A 27,481-nucleotide genomic window follows, 5' to 3' on the forward strand; every position below is an offset into this window, starting at 1 on the left:
GATGCAGGATGCGAGGCAAGGCACTGCACTTGAGTGATCCCTCAACGGACCTCAAGGAAAGCATGTCCTATTGCATGCGGGTTTGACGTCCACGCCCCGCCCTACGAAAAAAGGCATCGGCTGATATGGGATCAGGTCTGGGGAAGGCGCCTCCTTAGGACTGAACCATACATTGCAGCCACTTCTGCACAGTGGGATAGGACCTCTACTTTCGCCTGCATTGTTATATAAAATAGAAGGGGGAACTGTGGTAAGCCATTCTTATAGACCGTGGCCGCCATTAGAAGATGGCGCCGGCTTCCACTGTGGCCTGTGATAAACAACTCCTTTTATGGAGAGTTGGCGCGCAATCCCTTACCACCCTATGAGAGAGATCCACGTGGCGGCTTGGGATTGGGATGCGTGGGGGGGGCTTTATTAAGCTGTGCTTGGGCGTGGCGGGCGCGGGCGCTAGAAGATGATACATGACTCAAGGCCTGAAAAAACTGTTGAAAGAAGAATCCTGTGTCGTGTTTCCCTTGCCGGCGAGGGGTCGCGACACCACTGACACAACCCCACCAGCACACACACTGGCACAACACCACCAGCACGCACCACTGATACAACACCACCACCGCGCACCACTGACACAACCCCACCAGCACGCACCACTGACACAACCCCACCACCGCGCACCACTGACACAACCCCACCAGCACACACCACTGACACAACCCCACCAGCACACACCACTGACACAACACCTCCAGTACCACCGCACACCACTAATACTAATACCAACACCAGCAGCACACATCACACACCACTGACACAACACCACCAGCACCAGCACATGCCACACAACGGGACGCATGACAGTGACAACGTGGTGCACGAGGAGCTGGGAAACGTGGAACAATGCCTGGACACCATCTCATCAGAAAGAAGCAAACTGGCTCGAAAGCCAGCGGTGAAGAGAAGAGCTCTGTGGCTTCAGCTGCTCCGTGCTTAGGGCCGCAGGGCTGGCAGTATCAGGACCCCAAGGGGAGGCTGAGGCTGGCCGAAAGCAGGAGGCCAAACAGCGCAGAAAGGGCAGGTCGTCGGGCCCCTCCTCCCTTCCCCAAGCATCAGGCAGAAGCCAGGGCAACCGCTCTCTGGGGAGGGAGAGAGCACGGGGCAGGAGGCGGGGGCTACACAGAGGTCTTCAGCTGCGCCGGAGGAGCCCTGGTCTTCTTGGCCCAGCCCTGAGGCTGAGCAGGGCTGGAAGCACTGGCCTCTGGGTGCCTATCATGCCTGCAGAGGAGTAGACAGCAGGCTCACCCGGCAGGGCAAGACCTGCCTTGCAGAGGACAGAGCCGGAGAGAGGACACTGGGAGGAGACACATGCGGAGGCAGTACTGGGAGCAGGAGGCAGCGCGGGGCTAGAGAGCTGCTGAGTGCCACTCACACCCGCTCAGCAGTCACCACCAGCATGGACACAGGACAGGAGCCAGAGGACTGATATTCTCACTTGATCTAGGCCAGTTGCTGCCCTCGGGTAAGATGCAGGGGCTGCAGGTGAGAGCTCCAGAGTGCCCTGGACCCTCTGCTGGGTCCCTCCTCTGGGCACCCTGGGCACCTGGACCTCACTGGCTCTACCCATCAGGAGCCTCAAGACACTCTCTCAAGGCAAACTAGTAGCGTCCTCCTCCCTCAGCTGTTTGAGTCACTCCCAGGACGTCATCACAAAGGCCTCTGGGTGGGGCAGAGGGTAAGGGGGTCCTTCGTGCCAGGGATACAGCAGAGCCACGAGGCGAGGGCCGGCAGACCAGAGGGTACAAGGAGGCATGAGTGCAGTATAACAGGCTGTGGAGAGCCCAGGCCCCTCTGTGCACTGGGACAGGTATTTGCCCACCTGCTTCTCTCTTCCATGCACCCGCCAAGGCCAAGCAGCCCCAGACGCCCAGGAGGCAGCCCAGGCCTGCTGACGCCATGTGGAGATCAGAGACGGACAGCACCCAAGGCCACCTAGCTCCCAGTGCTTCCATGAGCCCCAGGCAGGACCCTTCACTGGGTCCCTCTAATACTGAGCCCAAAGTAAAAGGGCAGGAATGGACACTTCACTAAAGGTGGAAGAAACAGAAGAAAAATGCACCCTGTGCTTAGCCACATAAAGGATGCTGCTCTGGCCCCTGAGGTCCCAGAGACAAAGGTGCCTGACATGGGACTGTCCTTGTGAGTGCCTAAGTCTAATGGGAGGGAAGGGAGAGTCAGAGGAAAACTGCTGTCCCATCGGTGGAAAGCAGACAGCAAGGGAGAAACATAGGGCCACTCTCGAGAGCCGGGGGGAGCAGGTGGTCAGGGTAGAGTGGAGGGTGGCAGCTGGACAGACGGCCTTGAGAAGTCCATTAGATGTTCTTGGGGGTAATGAACCTTCAACCACACAGGGGACGCTGGAGTCTGGGCATTACCTGGCACCACACCTGGTGAGCAATGGTGGCCAGGTGGTAAATGGGCAGGAAGGTGTGGCTTCTGGTCCACAAGGGTGCTTGCCACATAGTCCCAGGGCCAAGTCAGCCTGTCCCAAAGTGCACGTGCTGGCAGTCACATGGCAGTACAGCCTAAGGGGACGGAGCTGCAGTGGGCTGGCTCAGCAGGCCTCGGCTGCGGGCTCGACCAGCTGGCCCCTGGCCACGGCCCTTCACTTCAGCCCGAGGAGGAGGTGGAGCCGGACACTGCGCACTGGAGCAGTCTTTCCTCTCCACGAGGGCGAGTCTGTTCCCAGGACTCAGGAATGAACGACTGGGCAGTCCTTAGCCCCCTGTAACCTGCCCTCATGACCGAGAGGCCACAGCCACAGCCACAGCCCAGCCTCTGGCTGACCTCCTCTCATCTTGTGGTGTCCTCCAGCTAACTCTGGGCAGGGCATCTTGAGCAGACACCAGGCCCCAGCTCCCCACCCCCCGCACGTCTAGGCTGGGCTCTGCCTCTACATACAGCCCCTCGCACAGCTGCCCTTCCGCTGACTGAGAAGGACTTCGATGGCCTCTGGAAGGAGAAAGGACAGGCCGTGTCCTAGTTGCAGCACCTGCTTCTTCCCGAGGTGGGGTGGCTCGATGCTGATGTGGAAGGACATGGGCAGCAGCAGGCACGGGGTGGGCTTTCTGCTATAACAGAACTACGTCACCATTAACATTGGTTTCATTTCTTTGTGGAGCTGGGGGTCCAATTCAGGGCCTCGTGCTTGCTAGGCATCTCTCCACCACTGAGGTATATTCCAGCCCAAAATGTCTAACCAAAGGGGAAAAATAAGTACAGGAAGAAGGAAAGTCTTACTCACATACAAAAAGTTAAGAAGAAATCAGAATCAGTCCCAGTAACCCTCTGGCACAGACTTCCCCAGAATAGGGTGTGCTACCTGGCACGGCTCCGAGCCGTGACTCAGGTGGCACAGAAGCAGAGGACATGGTGATGCCTGTCCACTGAAGTGAGAGTCCACTAGGACTGAGAGGGTCTAACAAGAGCCACGATCAGCAGAAATGCTTGAGCATGCCTCTGTGCAGAGCAACGAGAGGTGGAGAGGCCAAGGAGACAGTGGGCCGGGAAGTGTGCCTGCCAGGGACAGCTCCAGTGGGCGCTGGGGCCACCGCTCACTGAGCTGGGCACCTCTCTCAGCCTTCAGGTACGGTACCTTCCGGTGCAGAACACGGCCAGCCTGGACCCCACTGCCAGGAGTGAGTGCCGGCAGATCAAGACTGACGGAGAGGCACCACAGACACGTCTGCTCCCACCTCACGGAAGGTGGCTTTGAAGGCATTGGCACAACTGGAGGTTCCCTATTCCTCTCAGGCCACTTGATGCTGCAGGGAAAGGCCCAAGATGGAGCGGGAAGGCTGCTCTGCCCAAGCCACTGCTGTGGCCGCCGCCCGCGTGCAGCCTGTGCACACTGTGCGTGGGCAGCCTCCCTCTGCCCACCAGCACAGCACACACACACACTGGTTTCAAACCGTGCTGCAAACACCCTGACCACCAGGGTGGAAAACAAGCCCACGGCAGGATACCCAGACTGCCCGAGCCTGTGGCCAGCGAGGAGGTGGGCAGAGGACGAGTCTGGCCACACAGCACCTTCCCGCTCCTGGAACCGCAGGCTGCTCCAGAGCAGGCGGCAGGTGAATCCTCAGAAAGCACTCAGATCCTGAACCAGCACATCATGGCGATGTCCCGTAGGACCTCAGATGTGGGCCAAGGTGACAGTGACAGGTAATACCTACTGAGGAGCCACTGCCGGGCTGACACAACTGAGCTTAGGAGAACTCTGCAGAGAGGCATCGCTATCCATCTCAGATACGAGACGCAGCCTGAGCCCTGCCGACAAGGGGCGTCTGCTCTGGCCAACAGTGCAGCCCACCATCCGCCCTCACACTCAGTGGGGGCTGGGCCTCTGGCAAGCAAGGCGGAGCCCTCCTCTGGTCTGCTTGGAAACAAGCATGTCCCCCATCTTCCCATAGGCCATCCCTCATGAGTTCCACACCACACCGGGAGGGCGGCAGAGGCTGTGCCACCATGGCTGAGCGCAGTCTTAGTGTGAACAAACAACCCAGCTGGGCGCAGTGGAGACACAGTGGGAGTCAGAGCTGCTCACTGGAGCCTCACCTGGGAAACCGAGCATCTGCACACAGTGGAAAACCTGCCCATGTGTCCCGTGGGAACGGGGAGGCTGAGCCGGGCCCCAGGGGAAAGCTCCAGGGTCTTCTAGGAGCACAGCCGTGACTCCACGAGGGCTTTGAGTTTGGGGAAATGCCAAAAATGACCCTTGGCTGACCTCAGAGACTCAGCGAGCAAAGACAGAAACCTCTGCTTGGGAACGTGCAGCCCGGCTTTAAGCCCACTTCCACTTCTTTCCAAGGCACACCAGGAAGCCGAGGCCGTGGGCAGACCCACTGGGCCCCCGAGGGCACAGCAGCTGTGCTACCAAGGAGGTGTGGCAGTGGGAGAGGACAGGTGATGGCATGGCGTGGCACATGTGTGGGATGGGTCCAGCAGCTCACTGACCCAGACCTGGAGGGGCTGTGGGTCTGCCTCGTAAGGTCAAGGGTCTGGAAGGAAGGGACCCTCGCCCGGAGTTTCCAATGGGGACTCCACGTGGGGAGAGGGATTTATGGAGAAAGAATAGGGAGAGTTTCCATTCCCCAGACTTGGAGACACGGCTGCATGTGTGATACTCAGAATGTCGTCTGCGGAATCTGAAATCGGTCATCACACCTGGTGGCTCGTTTGCTTTATGTTGAAGACAGAGAAGTGCCGGGGTACCCCTCTCTGACCCTTACCCAGCAGAAACAGGAGGCTGATAGATAACAGGAGAACTGCCCATGGCCTTGGGGCTGCCTAGCAGCCTCACCACACCAGGCTGGACCCCACACCAGCTCAGAACTCCCCCACAGGGCCTCCCTGGACCAGGGCCTGAGCTGTTAACCATGAGAAGCAACAGCTTTTGGGGAGAACATGACCTCTAGATCGGCCTCCCTCTGCCCTCTGGGCTGCATCAAGTCATGTCCATTTCCTCCCAAGAGAAGGGCCTCTGGGCCTGGAGTTCAGTGGCTGCACCACGCTGCCCTGACAAGGCAGGGCCTCGGGGCACAGGGTGTGCTGACTTACCCGCACTGGGCATGTGGTTCACGCGGGCAGGGTTCAGCAGCTCCACGGGCTGGTCTCGGCCAGAAAGTCCATCTAGAAGAGAGAGAGAGACAGCACTGCTGAGAAACTGCCCATTTCGGCACAAATTGTCCACACTGAACAACGCTGCCCAGGGAGTCCGTGAGGAGAACCCGGCCATGATGGAAAGACAGTGCCCTTCTCACTTCTAAGGCAGGACAGTTTCCATTCCATCACTTTGGTTTGCCAGAGAAACCCCATGACCAACACAGTGGTGCCCAGCTGAGGCAGGGCACTCCCGACTCCTGGCCATACCCACCTGGTGGGGTGCTTGCTTCATTTCTGTTCTGCCGCCACCTTACCCCACTGGGTGATCTTGAGGGGGTTTGCAGAGACCAGAACATTAAGGAGCCCACCTCTTCCCAGATCCCACCCATGTCTGGACACTAACAGAGATGCAGCCCAGGGCACAGGGCGGGAGGGGTGGCAGGAAAGGACAGGTGCTGGAGGCCACCAGACCCACATCCGGGGGGGGGGGCCTACAGCAAGCATGGGGGGCTTCCTTCAACCCCCGTCTGGCTGCATCCAGGAACTCTTCTGTCTGCTTCCACACGCTGCGAGGAGGAGACTGGAGCCCACCCACCACCTGAGCCTGGCACAGCCCGGACAGCGGCTTTCTGTGGTGGAGGCTTCCCAGATAGGAAGGAAGAACACTGGAATCACACTTCTCTTTTAAAATTAGCTTCTCACATGGGGCGAGTTGCTCTGCAAGAGCACTCACGTCCTCACAGACCGCACCACGGCCACTAGTTGCCTGTTCAAGGGAGAAGATGGCAGCTGCGCAGCGTCCCTGAGTTCTGGACACAGAGTTCCAAGGTGTGACACGGAGAGGCCACTGGGTCTTTGAGAACATGGATAATACCTGGCGTAGCCAAGCCCTGCTCGTCCCTGGGGTCTGAATCCCAGGGCGGAACCATGGCTAAGGAGACTTGGAGCAGGCTCCTACTAGGACGTGCCAGGCTCAGGCGCCACAACTGGAGGGCTGCCTGGGTGGCTCAGGACCCAGGGCTGGTGTCGGCGGGCTCCTCCCACCACCCAGAACCCCTGGCCCAATTCTGGACTTGGGTTTTTGAGATAGTAATACACACAATCTGGGGGTGAAGACAGTCCCGGTGCTGGGGTCAGAGGAATGGGAGGCCAATCACACCTCAGAAGCTACCACAGGCCCAAAGAGACATCCCACCACTGGCCAATGGCGGATTTCTGAGGAACCGGCCCCCAGAAGGCCTGACGCTGCTCTGCACACACAGGGTTTGCTACACAGTCCCCGTTGCTCAGGAAGACCTGGGGCAGTGTAGAAAGTACCTTCTAAGCCTGATTCCCCCTTGCCCCCAAAATACTCCTTGTAGAAAAATGAAAAATTCCAAAATATATATGCTTTTAAAAATTCTAATCCCAAAGGACTTAAAAACAGCATAACTTCGATGATTGAGTCACCTCAATGTTTGCAGCAGCTCAACTCACAATAGCTAAACTGTGGAACCAACCTAGGTGCCCTTCAACAGATGAATGGATAAAGACACTGTGGCATAGGTACACAATGGAATGTTACTCAGCACTAAAAGAGGATAAAATCATGGCATTTGCAGGTAAATGGATGGAGTTGGAGAATCTCATGTTAAGCAAAGTAAGCCAGTCCCCAAAAACAAAAGGCCAAATCTTCTCTCTGATAAGTGGATGCTGACCCATAATTGGGGGTGGGGAGAATGGGAAGAATGGAGGAACTTTGGATCACGCAAAGGGGAGGGAGGGGAGGACAGGGGAGGGGACATGGTGGAATGAGACGGACGTCACTGCCCTAGCTAGGCACATGTATGACTGTACGAGTGGTGTGACTCTACTCCGTGTACAACCAGAGAAGTGAAAAGCTGCTCCACCTTGGACAGTGGATCGACATGCGTCCTGCTGTCAGGTATAACTGATCAGAACATCAAACAAAAGTTCTAACCCCACCATAAATACTTCTGGAAGTCTAAAAGGCACTCTTGAAAGGCCTAACCTGGCCGCAGTTTCCCAGTGGGACAGCATCAGGAGCAGGTGCTGGGGACTATGCTGTCCCAGGCTCTGCAACCCTCTGAGGATCCCACGGTGCTCCTTTGGCTCCCTCTTCCAGTGTCTGTCACCATCAGCGTCCCCAAGTCCCCCGGATGCTGCTGGCATACTTGCTGGAAACCAAAGACTCTGGAACCCAAACTTCAGATGCCAGGCTTCAGCATCACATGCCAAGAGACTCAGTCCCCAGCTCGAAGACCTTTCCCTTGGGTTCAGGGGTGGCCCCTTGCCCCAGGCTCTAAGGGCCCAATGACCCCGCATGCCCTGGAGATGCACAGCAACACCAAACTCTGATGCTGCTGGCCAAGCACCCCACACCACCAGAGCCCAGCCCAGTCCTCTGCATGCCCCTGCACCCAGGGCAAGGTGAAGTCAGACCTGTGGTCTTGGTGTACTCAAAAGCACTGCCCATGTATGGATCTCTTTATTTGTTTTGGGGTCCTGGGGGCTGAACGCAGGGGTCCTCTACTTCTGAGCCACACTCCCAGCCCTTTTCATTTTATTTTTGACACAGGGTCTTGCTAAGTTGCTCAGGTGGCTTGGAACTTGTGATCCTCCAGCTCAGCCTTTTGAATCTCTGGGATGACAGGTGTGCGCCACTGTGCCTGGCTGCCCACGTCTCAATCAGCAGCTGTATTAGCTGCCTGGGTACTGAGCTGGAGTACGCCACTTTGCCTTCAGAAAGATACTAACATGCACACAAACTCCCTGGCGCAAAAACAAGAGTCCGTCTGCTCAGGGCGTGGCAGATGGCACACACCAGCCACAGCCGGAACTTTAGCATCACATGCCACGCAGTCACAGGGATCAGGTGGAATGTGACACCAGCAAGACTTCACATGATTTGATTCAGCTGACACTATCTACCTGTAACTTTCAAGGACTCATGTTTTAACTTCGGGTCTAAAATATTAAAACAGAAAATTCTGGAAATAATTCCTAAGTCTGAAATTGTATACCATTCTGAGCAATATGATGAACTCCTGCACTGTCCTGCTCCATCTGCCCATGATGCAAGTCACCCCTTCGAGCAGCACATCCACTGTATATGCTGCCCTCTCGTCAATAACTCATAGCTGGATGGTGGCCGTCTCAACTGTCAGATCAACTGTCACAATACCACAATCTTATGTTCAAGTAGCCTTTTTTTTTTTTTTTTTACTTAACAACAGCCCTGGGGTGCAAGGGTTGTGCTGCTGCAATTCAGATATGCCAAAGCTATACCGGGCCTGCTTTCAGAGTCGCCTCAAGGGCATTTCGAGAAGGGTGAGTAGTCCCGGGGCACTCTGAGAAGATAGCACTGTCGCACACCCTTCGTGAGCACACAATTAGAACTGTCCTACCTGCAGTTGTTGCTCATCTCACTGTGCCTGGTTGACAAGTTTGACTCTTTCATACCACACATGTTCAGGAAGACACGGCACACAGAGGGCTCAGCACTGGCCAGTTCAAGCATCTGCCCTCCATGGGTAATGGGGAACCACTGTAGTCACACTGACAGGTGTGAGAGGAAGGACACAGGGAAAGCTCCTGACAGGTCCCAAGTGCAGCTCCGGTCCCCACAGACTTGAGTGTCCAGCCAGGCTCCCAGGAGGTGCAGACTCTGAAGCACCATGGTGGGGCATGAGGAGGGTTGATGGACCCGCCACCTCCCTGGGCACTCCCCAGGTGAGTGGGTGGGGCTGCCAGGCCCGAGGCCCAGACCCTCTCATATTTGGGATGAGTCCCACCCTAAGTCCCTCTAAGTCATTATCATAAGCTGCATGTGCAGAAAGAGGCTTCTAGGGAATAACAGAAAGCACCCCAACACCAGGAAATCCCCAGGAGCTCCAGAGCTCTGAGCCAGGGGCCAGGACCAGGCAGACCCCGGGAGCAACTCCAGGTTCCCACTACAGGAGACTGGCCTGAATGGCATCAGGCCTCCCTGCAGACCCAGCTCCCAACCCTTCGAGCTGTTTGGCGCTGCAATGATTGACAGCATCTGCTTCACAGGAAGCACCTGCCTCCCAAGGAAAGCAGCGACTGGCCCTGTGGGCTAGCTGAAGGCGGAAGCAGCTCCCAGCTCAGGGCCAGGGGCCTCAACTCATAGGGGTCACTTGCAGGGAGAGGCGCTGGGTCACTAGCCCAGCCAGCTGGACACCTGTGGGCAGCTCTTCACACACCAGGAGCAGAGGCGCATCGCAGAGAAGGTTGCAGGGCAGCGGCACTACCCACCGAGAAGCCAAAATACAGGAGGTGCTGATAGACCAGGGACAGGCAGGCCCAAATTAGCAGAAGTGGCTTCAGGCTCCCAGGGCCAAGCAGCCTGGGCCGTACCTCTGGCCAGAATTACAGTGGCCTTGGTCCCACCCAACGGGCATAGGACAGAAGCAAGGAAAAGGACCAGCTCCCAGGTGTTAGGATGCATGTCCCTGCTTTCCGTGCAGGCACACGGGCCCCCTGCGAGATGGCCCAGTGCCCACCACTGCCAATACTGGGTACAAGGACCCAACCCAGGGCCACTGCATGACCCTGGGCACATGGTGAGGTGACCTGGACATAACCAGAACCAAGGACAAAGCAACACTGAAAGGGGCATAGCCACCTCTGGACACTGGAGGTTCAAACCTAATTACACGGTAACTGCCAGGGAGCCTGAGCACACGCTCCGTCCTGCAAAGACAAGGAAGTGCCACCCAGACCTAGTAAGGCCATGTGTGTGGCACCTGTGTGGCAGTCACCAGAGCTGGCAACAAGTCCAACTGGAGGCCTTGTGCAAGACTTGTGCAAGACCTCCAGTGAGGCTGTCCATGGCGTAAGGGCACTAGGGAAAGGGGACAGCAGTGACCCCAGATCTGAACACACTGCAGGCTCCGGGCTTTTCGAGATCACAGGATCCAACTTCCAATAAGATGTCCGCACATGGGAGCAGCTGGACAGACAGGGACACCTTCCACAAAGATGAAACAGACGGCTGTAGGCCCAGCGGAGTGGAGCAGATGACAGCTCCCATGGAGGTGACCTGGCCAGCAAATGTGTACATGTTTTGGTGTGTGTGGTGCTGGGGATAGAACTCGGGGCCTCCCACACGCTGGGCAGGCTCTATGCCACTGAGTTGTGACCCCAGCCCTCTATGACAATCGTCTTTCTTTTTCCCTTGTTTTGCATACTGGGGATTGGATACAGGAGGCTCTGTCTCTGTCTCAGCCCTTTTTATTTAATATCTTGAGACAGGGTCTTCCTAGGTTGCTAAGACTGGCCTCAAACATGCAGTCTTCTGGCCTTAGCCTCCCAGGTCACTGGAATTGCAGATGTGTGCCACTGCACCAGGCTCAGAACTGCATCTTGATGCTATATATTTTTTTTTTCCAGATATCATATTCCAAAATGAGTGAAAATAAAATCAGTAATAAGAAGTATGATTTCCGTGGTTACCTGCTGAAATCTCCAAGTCTGAGAGAAGGCTGGGGCAGAACCTCGCAGTGACAGCTTGAAAGCACGTGGAAGGGAGCTGAAGCGCAGGTCCTCCGCCCCCAGCCTGCTCAACAATGGTGGCTGCCGTCCTGCCACTGCCTGCAGCTCAGGGTGACCTGATGCACAGCCAGATGGAGGCCAGGCAGCAGGGCTCCGTCCGGCCCTGCCACAGGCACTCAGCCAGGCATGCTCACACACACGGCCACTCGGCTGTCGGCCACATGGCTGTCCAGCCCACACGGCTGCAGGCCCCTACGGCTGTCGGCCTCATGCCGGGGAGGGCCTTTTGAGAGCACAGGATCCAACTTCCAATAAGATGGGCTGCCACTAAGCATCCACACACGAGAGCAGCTGAACAGACAGGGCTCCTGCCTTCACGGCCCACCTGCACAGTGTCACACAGCAGTTGTCGCTGACCACACTGTTGGTCTCCTCAGCCGACAGAGCCAAATTTCAACTCACTTGGCCTGATCCCCTCAGTTCACCCTTGGGACACAGCTCTGCAGGGCTGGGCGCTGTGTCCAAGATCCTGCAGTGAGTGGCAACCAGACCAGGTCTGTCCCAACAGGGCCACCCACACCCAGGTCTGAAGATGGGTCCCAGGCACAGAGGCAGCGCATGCTGGTTTCACTTCACAACAACAGACAAAAGTCCCTCCATGACCCACGTCTGACCTGCCCACAGGATCCCAGCAGCTGCCTTGCTGAGAGCCGTGCCTCGGTGCCACATCAGCCCAGTGACCCTGCTCAGCACCATGCCATCACCCCCACCTCAATTCTGCCGGTCGGCGAGGCGGGACGCCGTGAGCTTCAGAACCACGAGGCTAACCCTGGCCCTCTGTACGCAGTTAAGTCCTGGACACACCCAGGCCCAGTGGGCAGGCTTCTCTTGGGTGAGCTGCCCCAGCAGCCCGAGCTCCCCACCCAGGACACTCAGCATTTCTCATCACTCAGGTGACAAAAAGTACCAATGCTCCATGATGAAGCTGGCGGCTGCCCATTAATAAGAACTCAACTTTGGGGAGGACGTTGCGGTGAGCTGCTCAGGCAGGTCTGACCCGGCTGATGTGTATTTATTAAAGAAAATGGAAATGGAAGAAAGAGCCTTGCTCTAAGTGATATTTTTCTTTCAGGGACATCAGGAGTCTTGGGATGCCAGGAACAACCTCTAGAATGCCCGGGGTCTCCCCTAAGACTCAGAGGCACGCCTGCTGCCAGTGTACAGGAAGACGGGTTCAAGGAGCATGCTCAGGAGGAGGCTACTGTACTTCCTGTCTTGACTGAGAAAACTCCAGGAACCCCCTGCCGGCAGGGGGGGCAGAGGCAAGCGTGGCTGGACGGCTGGGGGCGGGAGCCTAGCCCAGCATCTGGGTTCTGATTTGTACAAAAGAAGGCTGCTGAGTGTTGAGTGCGCGCTGCTGCTCAGCTGGAGAGGGACTGCCATCCCGAGCGCATGCTGGGAGGCCAAGGTGGCAGGATGTGAGTGGAAGGGCACAGGACACCCCTAACCCACAGAACATCCTGGCTCAGTCACAGGCCACGCTGTAGCACGCAGGTGCTCCCCGTGGTCATCTGAGCCAAGACCAGGCTGCACAGTGCTCGCCCCAGTTCAGACGGAACGTCTGAAGTGCACTCGCTCTGTGCTGGGTAGACCTCCGCCGTGCCTCTGGCAGCTGCAAAGCTGGAAACCTGAAGTGCAGCCGGGCAAGCAAGGGCCATCTGCATCTGAAATGCTATGGCACCTGGGATTTGTCTGAGTTCTCCAGAAAACAGAGGTGGGAGGGGTGCACTGGAGAGGGCATAGTGGGAAGCCTGCATGGGGCTTTGAGAGGGACACACAGGGTCACCCTATGAATTAGTCCTCTGCTTTTGTATCTGGGGAATTTCTCAAAAGAGGGTTTGAGATACGAGCTGCCCAGGACACAGACGAGCCCTTGCCCTCTGCCCACTGTACACGGCTTGGACCTGCCAGGCAAGCCAACTTGCTCTTCACCACTGCCCTGCCAGTCTCCACTGCGCCCCAGCAAGCACCTGGCTCACACGCACCCCAACAAGCAGGAGCTATGCCTCTGCACCTGAGAACATGATGCAGACACCACAGCAGCAGGCAGACCGGGCCCCCACTCTGGCCATGTGTGGTCTGCCGGGTGCTGGCGTCCCCCTGGATGCCAGAGGAGCACCCAGACTGCACACCTGGCCCCTCTCACCCAGCGAGGCTACTCTTGGGCACCTACGGCTCAGTCAGGTCACCTGGGATGACGTGGAAACAGCCTCCACCCAGATGCTCAGGCACCAAGCAGAAAGCCAGAGGCCATGCGAAGAGGGAAAGTGGTCAAGCCTGGGCACAGAGAGCCGGGAAGAGCAAACCGCTTAAGAGTCTTTCTGGGAAAGTTTAGAAAACAGGGTCCACAGAGCCAGGAGGTTCTGGAAGTGAGAAGCAGCACTCTGTTGGGCTCTAGCCACTCACTAGCCCCAAACAGGATGACCTGAGAAGGGACAGCAGGTCCAGACAGGTGCTGCCAGGGCAGAGTGGGGCTCTCCCAGCCCCAGGGCCAGGCATGCCATGGGGCTGGACAAGCCCTGAGTGGACCATGGCAGGTGAAAGACCAAGGACACGAGGGTGTGGGTAGCACAGCCTCACTGTCACCGTACTGGAAGATCAGACAAGCCTGGGGTCTCTTCTCCCCTGGCCAAGGCAGGTATCTCCTGAAGGGACCCTCTCAGCAGCTCTCCAGGGACTGAGCTGGACACTTCCCTGCCTCCCAAAGTGAGAAAACGAAGAGCTCAGCAGCTCTCAGCAGCCCCCAGTGAGCAGCACACCTGGCCAGGCCTTTACAAATGGTTCAGCAAATCAGGACCAAATGTCCTAGCCCACCTCTGCAAACCGCAGCCACCCTGCTCCTGCCAGCACGTCCATCTGTCCTGTGGAGAAAACGTACCGGGTGAGTCACTTCAAAGCGGTGTTGCGTAGTGCTGGAAGAGCAGGAGGAAAGCAGCCCTAGTGCCACCCCTGCCCCTCCCCAGGGCCTGGGTAAGACGGGACACACGGCAAGTTACAAGGCAGTGTGGCAGAAGGACAGAGCAGACTCTCCCGGCCTCACTCGGAGCCTCCTGGACGGGACCCTGAGGAAGGGCAATGCGGTCAGCACAGGGGAGGACTGGGCACCAGCCCACCCTTCTCCAGTTGCCAGGCCAGTGCACACCTGTGACCCACCACTTCCGTACCTTGCAGACTCTGTTTTCTGAAACAATGCCTCTTTGCTGCCAAGAAGTCTAACAAATGCAGTATCTACCTCGTTTCAATAGGGAGGCCCTGTAAGGGAAAGGCCAGGCCCTGCAGGCCTCAGGGCCATGGTCTGGGCCAGCCCAGCCTGGCTGCACCACATTCCTGCAACTTAACTCTCCACTTGGCCTCCTCACCTGTTGACTGGATGCACAGGAGGAGATGAGGAGAGAATAAGTTAGTGTATATAAAGAGCGAGGCCCAACATGCAGCCAGCAAGAGCCTCAACCTGCTCCTCCCTGTCCATTTCCACCTGGGCTTCCCCCAGCACAGGCCATGCTCCCGCCAGGAGGTCTGACAGGGTGCAAGGTTCGCTTCCAAGTGAGTCGGCACAGAAGCACCTTAGGGACAAGCCATCCCCCAAATAGTCTCCAACTGCTGCCAGCAGAGAAGAGCTAAGTGACAGGTAGGCAGACCACAGGTACATGAGCAGTGAGCCACTGACCAGCCCCGGAAGGAGTGAGGGTGAAGGGGGCGAGCAGAACAGCGGCTGTGCTGAGCCCTCCCCACCACCCCATTGCCAGCCACGCCTGACTCGAGCGCTGCTGTTCTTTGTAAGAGGAAAGACGCGTACTTCTTACTTAACGCAGAAGCCACCCACGTGTCGAGTGTCGACAGAAGACCAGGCTGTGCCAGGTGGGGGCCGACCCAGCACCTCGCAACTCGGCAACACTCTGGCCACACAGGGGCTGGCCCAGTGGCTGTCCAAGGAACAGGCTAAGCTGGGGGCTCTCTCTGGCACCTGTCTTCTCCAAGGAAGCTTCAGCCTCCAGCCGCCAGCCCCAGGGTGACTGAGTCCCCGGCAGCTCCGTAGGACAACACTGGCTCCGATTCTCTACAAGGCCCTCCAGCCGCCAGCCCCAGGGTGACTGAGTCCCCGGCAGCTCCAGGGCTTCACTACGAGGATACATGGTCTTCCTAAGCAGCTCCTCTTCTTGCCAGATCTTGCGAGAACACCACCACCACCACCACCGCCACCAGAAAGCAGCTCACGTTCCCAGGCGGCAGCCTAACAGCGAACTTACTGGGTGCTCGGCCGACCCTTCGTCCACACCAGCCCACTGAGGCCGTATCCAGGGCGGACGGCGGAGGTGCTGCCACTCTCCCTCCTTGGAAGAGGAAGGAGCAAGGCCAGGGATGCAGTGAAGTCTGTCTTGACCCAGGTGCACGCCGGCTTCCCCAGCAGAGCAGACCACCACGGGTTCGTGTGGTCTGCGGCTCCACAGTCTCACTGCATGGGCTGGCGACAGCTGTCAGACCTCAGTGACACAGGCTGGGACATGCCCAGTCCTGCACCTCACACGTACACCCGTGCACAGGAGAGCTAAGTAACAAACAGTGGCCCTGTGTGCTGCAGGTGGGTCCCACATGGGCAAGAGGGTCACTGCTGGTAGTCATCAGCTTTTAAAAGTTGTGACCAAAAGATGTGACATGCACAACATGCAGAAGGAAGACACACTCTGGCCCACATTTAGAGGCTCAGTTCCTGGCTGGCTGCTCCGTGGCTCTGGGCCTGAGGTGACGCAGGGCATCATGGCAGAGAGGTGTGGTGGGAGAGCGGCTCAGCTCACAGCAGCAGGAAGCAGGGCGGGAGGAAGGGGCTGAAGACAAGACATACCCTTCCAGGGTTGTCTCCAGGGAGCGATTTCTTCCAACTAGGTCCCACTACCATCAGTTTCCACCATGTCCCCATGAGGTCATCAAATTATTAACCCAGCAGTAGATGATACCCTGATAAGTCAGAGCCCTCTTGATCAGTCCCTTCCAAAAGCTGCCCTGCACTGCTGCCCTGGGGATCAGCCTTCAACTTGTGAGTCTCTGGGGACACCTCCTAGGCAAACCATAATTCTGCTTTAGACAAAGGAACCCAGCTTGTGAGGGGGTGACATCTGAGCAGGCCTCAAAGGGCCTGTGAGAAGGAGCCGTGTGAAGAGCCCGGGGGGGCCTCCAGTGGAAAGAGCACCAGGCAGAGGCTGGAGCAAGGCGGCACGCGCAGGGCGGGGTGCAGGGGGCTCTGAGCACCAGGCAGAGGCTGGAGCAAGGCGGCACGCGCAGGGCGGGGTGCAGGGGGCTCTTAGGGCCATGTCGGTGGAGGTGCTTCAAAGGCTCATTTTGGCAACAGTGCAGGACACAAGGCGAGCCCAGGGAGACGGAAGCAGGAGGGGAGCTCAGAAAGGACGGGGAAGCTCTTTAAGAGCATCAGGGCCAAGACCAGGATGGTCACCAGGGAGCTGGCAGCGGGGCTCCCGTTGGGACCTCTTTTGTCCATTAGGACCTTCTGGACATTCTGGCTCTGGTGTGGCCAAGTGAAGGCTGCACTGAGGTGTGGGAGGAGAGAGGCCTGGGGTGCCGGAGAGAGGAACACAGGTCACGGGGACAGCGTACCTCTGAGAGGCCCACTCTTCTTGTTGAGGAGCAAGCACTACTTCTAACCCTCCACTGATCCTTGGGATTTTCTCAAGGAAAACAAAGTCAAAACATTCAGGATTTATGTCAAAGGCTCAAAACTCACACTCTCCACATTGCACACAATACATTCCAGTTGAACTGGTTCCTGTGCAGTTTGTCAGCTCCCACGCCACTGTCCAGCTGTCCAGCTGCCCAGCAGTCCTCCACCCCTGCCCCAATCCCCTGCAGACATCTGCCCTAGGCAGGGCTCCTGTCTTTTCAAATATCAACTTGCTCTATTAGCTGAACTGCTAAAGGAGGAGCTTCCTACTAGATGACGGACCCTGTGGAGCGCAGGCTGGGCCTGCTCGTGGCGCAGCTCAGCCTGCCCTGAGTGATCCACTCCAGAGAGCAACAGTGTGCCGTGAGCTGCTCCATCCTGAGCACAGCTGCAAGGTGATGACCCCACACCTTGTTTGTACAAGTGAACAGCCACCATCTGCCCAGCACACACATAAGGCACAGACCGATAAATAATTTATTCATACCAATAAAAAATTACCACCTGTGATCTTAAATTAAACCACAAACACCAGGCACAGGGTGTATCCACCACACCAGGAGCAACATCCTCACTAAAGACCACAAAAGGAGGGGTCCCTCTCACTGTGGCATGGCAGCATGCCGACTTGTCACCTGGTCCCAGGGAAACTACGCTGGTGAAGACCCTCCGCCTGCCCCAAAATGGTTCCAGCCCAGACTTTCCTCCTGCCCTTGACACGGGGCCTACCTCAAGTGACACCTCAACTGGACAATCTGAAGCTGCCCGCTGGACCCTGAGAGCCTCAGATCAGTTAACCCCTCGTCTGGCCCTTTGCAGGGACACCATGCCTTTGCACAGGCTCTGACTTTGCTCTGATCAGCCTTGACGAGTCCTTGGCCGACTTCCTCGGCCCTTCTGCGATACAGACCAGGGTGTCCAGAGTGACATGTGACTTGAGTGTCATCTACATTAATGAGTTATCTATATTAGGACCTGGAATGGAGAAAGAGAACTTGTAATTGCTAGGCCACAAATGCCAGGCAGAACTAGGAACATGCGACGACCTGTGGCCTAGGAAACTGACGTGGCTCGTGCATTCAGGTGTTAATGAACTCTGGCATCGTGGAAGACACAGACTCGCTCAGGACACAGCCCACCAGCCGTGGGCCAGGAGCAAGGGTGCACAGAACACCTGCAAGCAGTGGTCATCTGTCCACGGGCCACGGGCTGCCTCCTCCTGCCTTCACCCCTGGAGCCGCTCTGTGCCTGCTGACCCAGGCCTAGCTCAGGCGGGGCCTCTGTCTTGGGAAGCTGCCCTGTTTGGAAGGCCAGCCATGGCTGGCACTGTTGGTCATGAACGTGTCTCCTGGGACAGCAGAAGCGGTGTCTGCCATGCTGGGAACTGAGGAGACAGAGTGGCTCAGTGTTCCCGTCACGCTACCTGAACCCCAGCGTTAAATGGGGTGTCTCTGACCATCATCACCAGAAGTGTGTGGCCTTGGAAGAGTAGCCAAGTGGTAGCATTGTTCTGGTCCCTAGTACCTAGGCCTGTACCTGAAGATGCCACCAGTGACCTCAGGACATCCCACCAGAACCAGCAGGGGACAATGAACTACAGACTGCGCAGATATAACAGATCTCTTGAGGGAGGACCCAAGCCTGCCCCCTCCTACAGGTTCAAAGTGACCTGTAAAGTGGGCACACTACCCCATCTGCCACTTGGGAGGCCCCACCGGCTGGAGCCTCTCTAGCAGCTTGCCACAGGCAAAAGCAGCAGTGCACCCAAACACAGTTCTGTCCCCACTGTAGGCCTATGACGGGGGTCATTGGCAGGGTCGATGACTCCTTGTGCAGTCACGCTGACACTCGGCTCTCCGGCTCTCCAGCTGGGGGGGGGGGTCACTGCCCCCTGCCAGGGCCTGACTGGAAGGAAGAACTCTAGCCTGATTCCGCGCGGTGGACTCCCATTGCCCTGCTGCCAGCGGCTGCAGATTCAGGAGAGGGCGCAAGACCTCTGCTCCTCTGTACAGGGCTCACACCTGCAGAGAACCCCCGGGTTTCATGCAGGACCTCATGGACTTCAGAGGGAAAGCCGACAAAGGCAGAGCCTCTGGCGCGCACCTGGCTCCTCGGGGCCTCGGGCAGATGAAGCGCCACCTTCAGGGCTGAGGGGTGAGTGCAATGTGGGGTAGACATGGGATGGAAACGACTTTCCCCAGGTTTGTATGGCGCCAAACTAGAAAGTCTTCCAGAAGCTTTCTTTCCTGCGAGTTTGTACTACCTAATAAAATAAGCACATTGCTTTATTTTAATTTTATCAATTTCCTAATTGGGAGGGGGTAACCAGGGATTGAACTCAGGGCCACTCAACCACTGAGCCACATCCCCAGCCCTATTCTGTATTTTATTTAGAGACAGGGTCTTGCTGAGTTGCACCTCACCATTGCTGAAGCTGGCTCAGAACTCAGGCTCCTCCTGCCTCAGCTTCCCAAGCTTCATTCCAGGAAAGCGCCATTGCTCCTGGCTTTATTTCCTAAGTTTTGAAGAACATAGTTATATTTAAGGAGGAAACACACAACACACACAACTCATACCACCGAAGCGCCAAGGCTGTTGGCATTTTAGGTGTGTCGTGCAGATTCCACACTGCCAGGCCCTGCAGGGGCCATGACACCCAGTGCCAACCTGCCCATGCTCTGCCGCTGGCCTTCCTGTATGCTAATGTGTACCCCCAGCTGCACAAGACCACCGCTCATTTAAGAGCATAAACGTGCATTCAGAACGTCACACCCGACTGTGGAGGTCGAGCACTCCCGGCACAGCTAGCTCTTGAGTCCTCTGAGGAGCCAGCGTACAACCTGTAGAAACCAAGACCGCACCGTCACCCTGGACACTAGGGAGATGCGCTATGACCCGTAACTTCCCCCAGCCTAGGACTGACTACAGCATATCGTTATTCCTCTTCATACAACAGAAACTTCACCTTCTAAAAATAGTGATTTCACCGTATTGTGATCTATTTTAGTCTTCTAAAGGCAGGGCGACCGCCAGGAGAAGCAATGCACTCTTGGATGTTAACTATGCTGATGTCACTGACAGGATGTGGACTGCAGCCAGTGACTGTGATGGGTGGCACTGAGCTCTGGCTGTGCAGTGTGGGACTCTGATCACTGGCGTCAAAGCCAGGACCCACACCTGAGAGCTAGTGACGTCACATGGACCACCTAACCAGGCGGGCCAGGTGTCCACACCTATCAAACGGGTGCAGTGGTGATGCTCTCTGCCTTCAAGGACTGAGAGGTTGGACGGGGCTGCTGTGAACACCACTTGGCCTGCCGCCGAGCACAGAGGACCCACTTAGCACCTGCAGCCCGGCAGCACACAGAGAACCCAACGCAGGAGCAAGTGCTGCCACAGAACTTTAAAGAGTAAAATTAGCAAGCACAGCTGAAAGAGCAGGATGAGGAAGCAGTTTTTGCTTCTGAGGGCACAAGCACTCCAGGAAGCCCTGGCAGGGAGAAGCAGGCAGGGCTGTGCCCATCACTTCCTCCCCTGGCTCCGCCTCCAGGTGAATTCTGCTTCCACATCAAAGCCACAAGTGGCAGACTTCTCCCAAAGAATCATGCATCGAAAAGCAAACCAGAACACACGTGTATGTGTAGGAGCGCAGGCCACGAGTAGTGCTGGGCAGGTGCGCTGGCGCTGGGCTACCCCACCCCAATGCTGTTCCTTGAATGTGGTCTGACTGTGCCCCCCAGGGTTCACATGCTGGAAACTGGTCCTAAGGCCCATGGCCAGGGACATCTGGAGGTGGATCTTCTGGGAGGAGTAGGACAAGACGGAGTTGTGGGGGGGGGGGGGTCCACGCTGCCAGGCTCCCTTGGTCAGGACATGGTGGCATCTGCACATCATGGCACAGCAGATAGCAGCACCGGGGTCCTGGCCTTCCCAGTCTCCAGAACTGAGAGCCGAGTGGGCCGATTCTTCCTGAGTTACCCTCCACTGTATTCAGTTACAGCAACAGAAAGCAGACACAGTCAACACAACTTGTTCATATTTTGAAAGCTTCGCAGTTCAGGTTTAGACCATAATTCCTATCTCCTGTTTTTCACGATGGAGTCATTTTTAATGCATGCCCTTGCTATCCAGGTGGCTGTCTACCAGCAAGTTACCAGTGAAGGCCTCAGGAGTCTTGGTTTCATGATGAAAAGCCCAGTGGCCAAGGCAGTGGAGGCTCCGTGCAGCAATGGCGCCCACACCCCGTTCCCCTGCCAACTCCTGCACACCTGCTGATGCCGAGCAGAGCAGGAAGTGGGGCCTGTTGCCACTGCATTTTAGAGATGACACTGAATTCATGACACACCTTCATTTTCTCATAAAACGTTGCGGTTCTTGGAACACATTCACTTCCCTTTGTTCACATGCAAGTCACATGATCCGTGGTATGCCACCCTGCTAGTTCCCCGGAGTCAGAGGGACCCAGGGCAGAGGAGAGCACAGAAGGCACGCCACAACAGAACCACAGGTTCGCCTGCGGACGCCTGTGAGACGGTGACACCCAACTGCCTGCACATGGGAACGTGTCATCGGGATGAGCGCCATGCGTGACTCAGCTGTGACCAATCTAGGAGTCCAGATGACAGACACTCAGAGCAGAACATGGCTTCCAGCTCAACTACAAGAAGGGGGCACTCTTCACACAGCAGGGTGAGTCCGTGAACTAACCAACCACCAACAGCAAAGCCCTGAAAAACACAAGTCCCACAAATGGCCCGACAGAGCTGAGCAACACACCAGCAGCCAGGACTCAGGGACCTGAATTGAGACTGAAGTGACAAGACGGCCACCTCTCACTCCCAGAAGACAGACACTTACAAGACACAAGAAATGCACGGGTCATCGGCCCTGGACCATGGGACCCAGGGCACCTTCTCATCCAGGTGGGAGGGGGTGTGGCCATGAACCTACCTGGCTGAGGAGAAAGGGCCCAGAGAACTCGCCCACCAGGACACAGCAGCAGGAGGAGGAGCGGGAAGAGTCGACTGAGAAGCTGGGACCTCAGACCCACTTCCGAGGGTGCCAGCCTCTCCATCCATCTGGGCCTAGTCCGCTAATCCCAATCTAGAAGGTAAGGCGGAACCGTCCAGACTCAGGAAACCCCACCGCCCAGGCAGCAGAGCACCAAGTCTCTTCAGGGACAACGACCTCTTGAGAATGAGCAAACACGATGAAGCACAGAAATAACTCCCACGTATCTACAGACATTAAAGAAAAGGCCTGGAAACAAGCATATGAATCATTTTTAACAAGTTAAATGAAGTACACAAACTACAGTGAGGGAAGGGAACCCAGAAAGAAGAAAAATGGAAGATTTTAAGAAGAAAGACAGGCCTTCTCTATGGTGAAAACGAGCATACTAGACACAGTTAAAGGGAGAGGGAGGGAGGAGAGAGAGCAGGTAACTAAGGAGAATGCAGCACAGTCGGTCAGTCAGTCACGAGCACGCAGAGTGAAAGGCCAGGAGAAAGAAGGGCTGCCCAGCCCAGATCCGTGAGCGCACCGCTGTGAAAAGTGGGGACAGGTCACAGGACACCATGTTCAAACAGAATGGAAAACTCCCAGAAGCGGAGCCCTGGGAGCCGTCAGAGTGAAAGGGCATGCTGAACCCCACTAGGAGAACAAGGGCGAATCCCCCAGACCCCCTGCACGCAGCACAGGCACACCAGGGCACTGCGACCGACCGGGACGTAGAGGCAGAGGCACCAGGAGCTCGTCTGCCCAGAGAGAGTGAAAGAGCTCCAGATGGCCATGTCCACCCCACCCCTACACCCACTACACTGTCACTCTCGGCCCCTGGAAGGGGGCATTTTCAGACAAAAACTGAGTATTTACCATTCAGAAACGACTGCAGAAATAATAACTACGGTATTATTTCAGAAAGAAGTGAAGAAATGATGCTGAGGTCAAAGGTAAACATGGCTGGGGAGTGAAAACTAACCCAGAGCATCATACGGTCACCTGGACAGGGTGGGCCGGGTGGGCTCAGTCACCGACAGGTCTACAGGTTGACTTACCTTTTCCCATTTCTTCTTCCTTGCTTCCTTCCTTTTCTTTACTGGGGATGGAACCAAGGAGTGGCCTACCACTGAGCTACAGCTACAGCTCTTTTTACTTCTTATTTTGAGACAGTGAGTGACTAAGTTGCTTAAGCTGGTTTGGAACTTGCAAACCTCCTGCCTCAGCCTCCCAAATAGCTGGCATTGTTGATTTATTCTTCAGAACAAGGTAATACTCAAAAATAAAATTTCCCTCTTCACTTATGACAAGTAGAAAACTCAGGGCCAAGACAGATGTTATGGTACATGCCTATAATCCCAGCAGCTTGGGAGGCTGAGGCAGGTTGATTCCAAGTCTGGGACCAGCCTAAGCAACTTAGAGAAGCCCTAAGCAATGAGCCAAACCCTGTCTCAAAATGAAAACATAAAAAGTGCTGGGACTGTAACTCAGTGGGTGCTTTACTGAATTTAATGCCCGGTACCAAATGAGAAGGAGGAGGGGAGAGGGAGGAGGGGAGAGTGGGGGTGAGCTCAGGGATAGATCAGCAATTCGTTTTCATATAATGACGCGGGGTTTGGACATGGATTATTTCGAGCTCTACCTCTAAGAGACCATCATTTTTCTTTACTCTGGTTTCTTTTAGCTTCACACAGCCCCCATGAATGAAACACGAATCAAGTGCAGCTGCCCTCGAAGCAGCACTCAACACACACCAGCCACCCAGCCTGGCTGCTCCTTTTTGTAGAAGAGGCAGCCACTGGGACGTGGCCTAGTTTGAGTCACTGTGCGAGATGGCAGAAGCGGAGTTGAATGTCACTACAAACAGGACACTGGCTCATCGATACTGCTTAGACACAGACACTGCCAAGAGCCGGGCTGACTGCCCTCACCAGAGCACATGGGCTGTCCTCTGTGTGTGACAGTGGACAGCACATCTTCACGTCACACAGCTCTTCTTTGAAAGCAGCCACACTTGTGCAAGAAGAGATGAGCCTCAGTCAGAGCTCAGGAGAGTAACCAGCTCTGGAACAGGATAAACCACTCTATCCAAATACTTCCTGCAAAGGCTCTCTACTAATGCAAATATTATGTTTGCCTTTTATTTTGATGCAAACAACATCTGTTTGGCACAGTCCCTGCCCTCGTTCTTGGGTGTGTGCTGGGACGCCCAACTGGCTTCAGGCTGCCCTACAGAGTCTGGAGCAGATTCCCAGAGGCAGAACACACAGCCCCTCTCCAGAGAGCACAGAGAGCTCTTAGAAGAAAGCACAGGAAAGTTCTTAGAAAAACCCAACCTACCCCAGCTGAGCACAGAGAGCACTAGTGGTGGTGGGTCCACCAGCCAGCAAAGAATAAGCAAAGGAAAGTCAGGGAGCAACACTGATGTCAGCAACTCCCAATTCTGTCAACACGTTAATCCAAAATGGTTTTACCATAACGTAATTCAACAAAAACAAAACAATAACTAGGAAACTCCCATACGTCTGTGGTACAGTGCTGGCAGAACGAGACCTAACCACGAAGGACATGTGTGTCAGCACGAAGACCCCCGTGCCCAAGGCATGGTGGCACTAGGGTGAAAGGGCCTATGAGGCCCTTTAGACAGCAAGACAACAAACCAAAGGGCTGGCAGCATTCCCTGCAAAGTCCTCAGAAGAACCCCGCCCGCCCAGCCGGCACCAGGAGCCAGGAAGGCGGAGGAGCCCAAGAACTTCAAAAGAAATGTGATGTGCCCATGAAGAAGACTCCAGGCATACAAACATCAGCCACAGAGTACACTAAAAACAGTGCTTAATATTTTTCACAACAGAGCATTTCCCTGATATTAAAAAATCAGAAACAAAATTGCAAAAATAACTATATGGTAAACTCGGTCCTTATCAAAAAAGCAAAAATCAAAATAGTAGCAAATTGAATCTAAAAACATATAGAAAGTCTACCACATCTGGGTTCACATGCGTTCTGTTTAAAAATCAAAGTTTGGTTTAAACTTTTAATTTTTTTTTTAACATTCACACAGGGTGTGGTGGCGCACACCTAGATCGCAGCAACTCAGGAGGCTGGGGCAGGAAGGTGGCAGTCCCAGGCCAGCCTGGACAAGACCAAATTAAAAAGTTAAAGGCTGGGGTAGAGTGATTACCTCGCGCACTTAAGACCCAGGGTTCAATCCCAGCACATCCAAACGAGAAAATTCAGCACGTGTAGTTTGCCACGTTAACGAAATAGAGACGAGAATTCACATGACCTCAAGAGAGACAGAAGCAGCATTTGCTAACACAACACACATCTACAGGGAGGGCGAAGCTCTCAGGAAACCAGAACAGAAAGCTACGCCCTGGGAGTGACAAAAGAGTGCTCACAGAACCCCCAGCCGGCAGAAGCAGCCTCTCAGTCAGCAACTGCAGAATGGAGCTTCCTGAGACCCCACCCCGATGAGAAGGCCCAGGTCGAACCCTAGGCATGCCCTTCACGAGGGCCTTCAGGCCAAGGAAGCCCAAGCGAAGGGTGTGCTGGAAGGAAAAGGGGAGCAAACGGTCATCAGTGGCCCTTGGAACACGGGCACTGGGAGGATTCTAGACCAGCACGGATGAGTGAATCCAGCAAGGCCAACACAAAGCCCACACAGAAGTCCACTGTCCTATGCACAGCCACAAACAGCACGGGTGTGCGGCCAGTTCACCCTGGGCAGGATCTGAATCTACACCCACCCACCTCTGAGTCCACACTGACAAGGCAGCGCGGAGAACTCACCCAGACCAACCCCCTAAGCCCAGGGAGTGCGGGGCACCCACGGGCGCTCGGAGTTGCCTGTGCCTGACAGCTTCTGCACTGTAACCCCTCTGCAGACAGGGTCCAGCCCGTCGGCCCGTCAGCCCAGAGTCTGGGAGGCAAATAATGCCCCAGGCTCTCCACGGCCTGGCAGTGAGACAGGGCCTGGAAGATGGGGGCATCCTGTGACACAGAGGACAAGTGCTGTGGCATGAATGGGCATGCTCCAAAGACCCCCGGTGTGGTGTTGGGAGGGGGTGGAACCTCGGGCAGGTAGGGCCCAGTGGGAGGTCCTTGGGTCACTGGGGTGTCCCTTCCCTGCTCTGGCAGGTGCCCCAGCCACCGCTCCCCATCCGCGCAGGAGGTGAGCCTGCACCACGCCATGCAGGCCCTGGACCTCCAAAACCCAGAGCAAAGGAGACTTCTCTTCCTGGAGGCCAGCCTCCTTCCGAGTGTGGGAACACAACATTGATTGGCCATAGCATATGGGGGCAGCTGGAAGGAACTGCTCTAAAGGTCAAGGTCAAGCCAGTGGCTGGGTGGCCAAATGTCAGCAATCACCGTACCCAGAACGTTCTTACTCGTAATTCTACCTCAGAATTCCACGTCAGGACGTCACCTCTAGAAGCCAAAACACACAATTTGTGGACAGTCAGATAGAGAGAGAGAGAAGGGGGTATCCGGTCCCTGGGAGACCCAAGCTGACGGCATGTCCAGGCCTGTCTGCCAGTGCTGGAGACGGCTCGTCTGGCACGAGCGCACACAGGCGGAAGCAGCATCCCAAGGTGAGTAGAGCACAGACTCTGGGTTGAACGTAAGATGCAAACCAGGCTCCCCAGTGACGAGCTGTGCGCTGTGCCAAGGTGCCTCACTATAAGACAGGAGGACAGCGATGGTGTCACATCTGTGTGATGAGGGGAAACCAGTCAGCTCAAAATCACTTCCAGAGCAGGGTCCATGACTGTCCACAGTCCAGCTCAGGGTCCCCCATCCTTCACTGCAGGGCAGAGAGCCCCCAATGGCCCATGGGAGTCACATCCTCCTCTAGGTAGTCTCCTACTGCAGCCAGGACCGCCTCCCCCAGGTACCTTCCAGAGCAGGCCATCCTGGGGCCAGGGCTGGCTCCACGGTGCAGCCAGGCCCGAGGACTGCTCCTGCAGCCTGCCAACAGGCTGCCAGGTCCCAAGTCCACGGTGGTCTCCCACGGGCCTTCCCTGGGCCGAGCCCTGCCCCACTACTGCGGAAGCGCAGGCGGGCAGCTCCCGCTGAACTGCGCGAACATGCCATCATGGCTGCATGGAGCCTCTCACGCGGAGCGGCAGGCAGGCAAGCCCTCTCCTGTGGGCAGCCTCTCAGATGCCCAGTTCCTGCCAGGAGGCCGGGCAGGCCAAGGGTGCTGTGGTCCAGGAGAAGCAGCCTGTGGAGGCTAGGCTGCAGTCACCAGTCTTGGTGGGCGCAGATGTGAAAATGTGGCTCAGCACCGAGGTCTCAATGGCCACTGCTCTTGATTGTGGGAGGGAGACAGGGGACAAGCTTGGGGACGAAGGCGAGATTGATACCTGTCAGCCTACCCCACAAAGTCAAATAGAAGGACAGGAGATGTGCAGGTGAGAGTCCCCGAGAAGCTCCCCCTGGAGCCGCGAGCAGTGCCGTCCAGCACACTGGAGGCAGGTGAAGGGAGGGTTTGGAGAACCCAGCAGCAGAGCCTGCAGAGCCTGCAGAGCCTGCAGAGCAGAGACCACCCCACAGCGACCCCCCCCCCCCAGC

The 27,481-nt window shown here is 56.3% G+C and overlaps 1 protein-coding gene across 6 annotated transcripts in view; it reads right to left on the reverse strand.

Moving 5' to 3' along the window:
• The window catches only part of Hdac4 (histone deacetylase 4), a 217,823-nt gene that overhangs the window by 122,100 nt on the left and 68,242 nt on the right, over positions 1-27,481 (reverse strand). For all 6 annotated transcript variants that reach the window (XM_048808876.1, XM_048808874.1, XM_048808870.1 and 3 more), the window contains exon 2: positions 5,614-5,685. In XM_048808876.1, coding sequence (XP_048664833.1) covers positions 5,614-5,685 — 72 coding nt within the window. The remainder of the gene's footprint in view (positions 1-5,613; positions 5,686-27,481) is intronic.

Source organism: Marmota marmota, unplaced genomic scaffold (genome assembly GCF_001458135.2).
Source record: "Marmota marmota marmota unplaced genomic scaffold, marMar, whole genome shotgun sequence".
In the NCBI taxonomy this organism is placed as follows: Eukaryota; Metazoa; Chordata; class Mammalia; order Rodentia; family Sciuridae; genus Marmota; species Marmota marmota.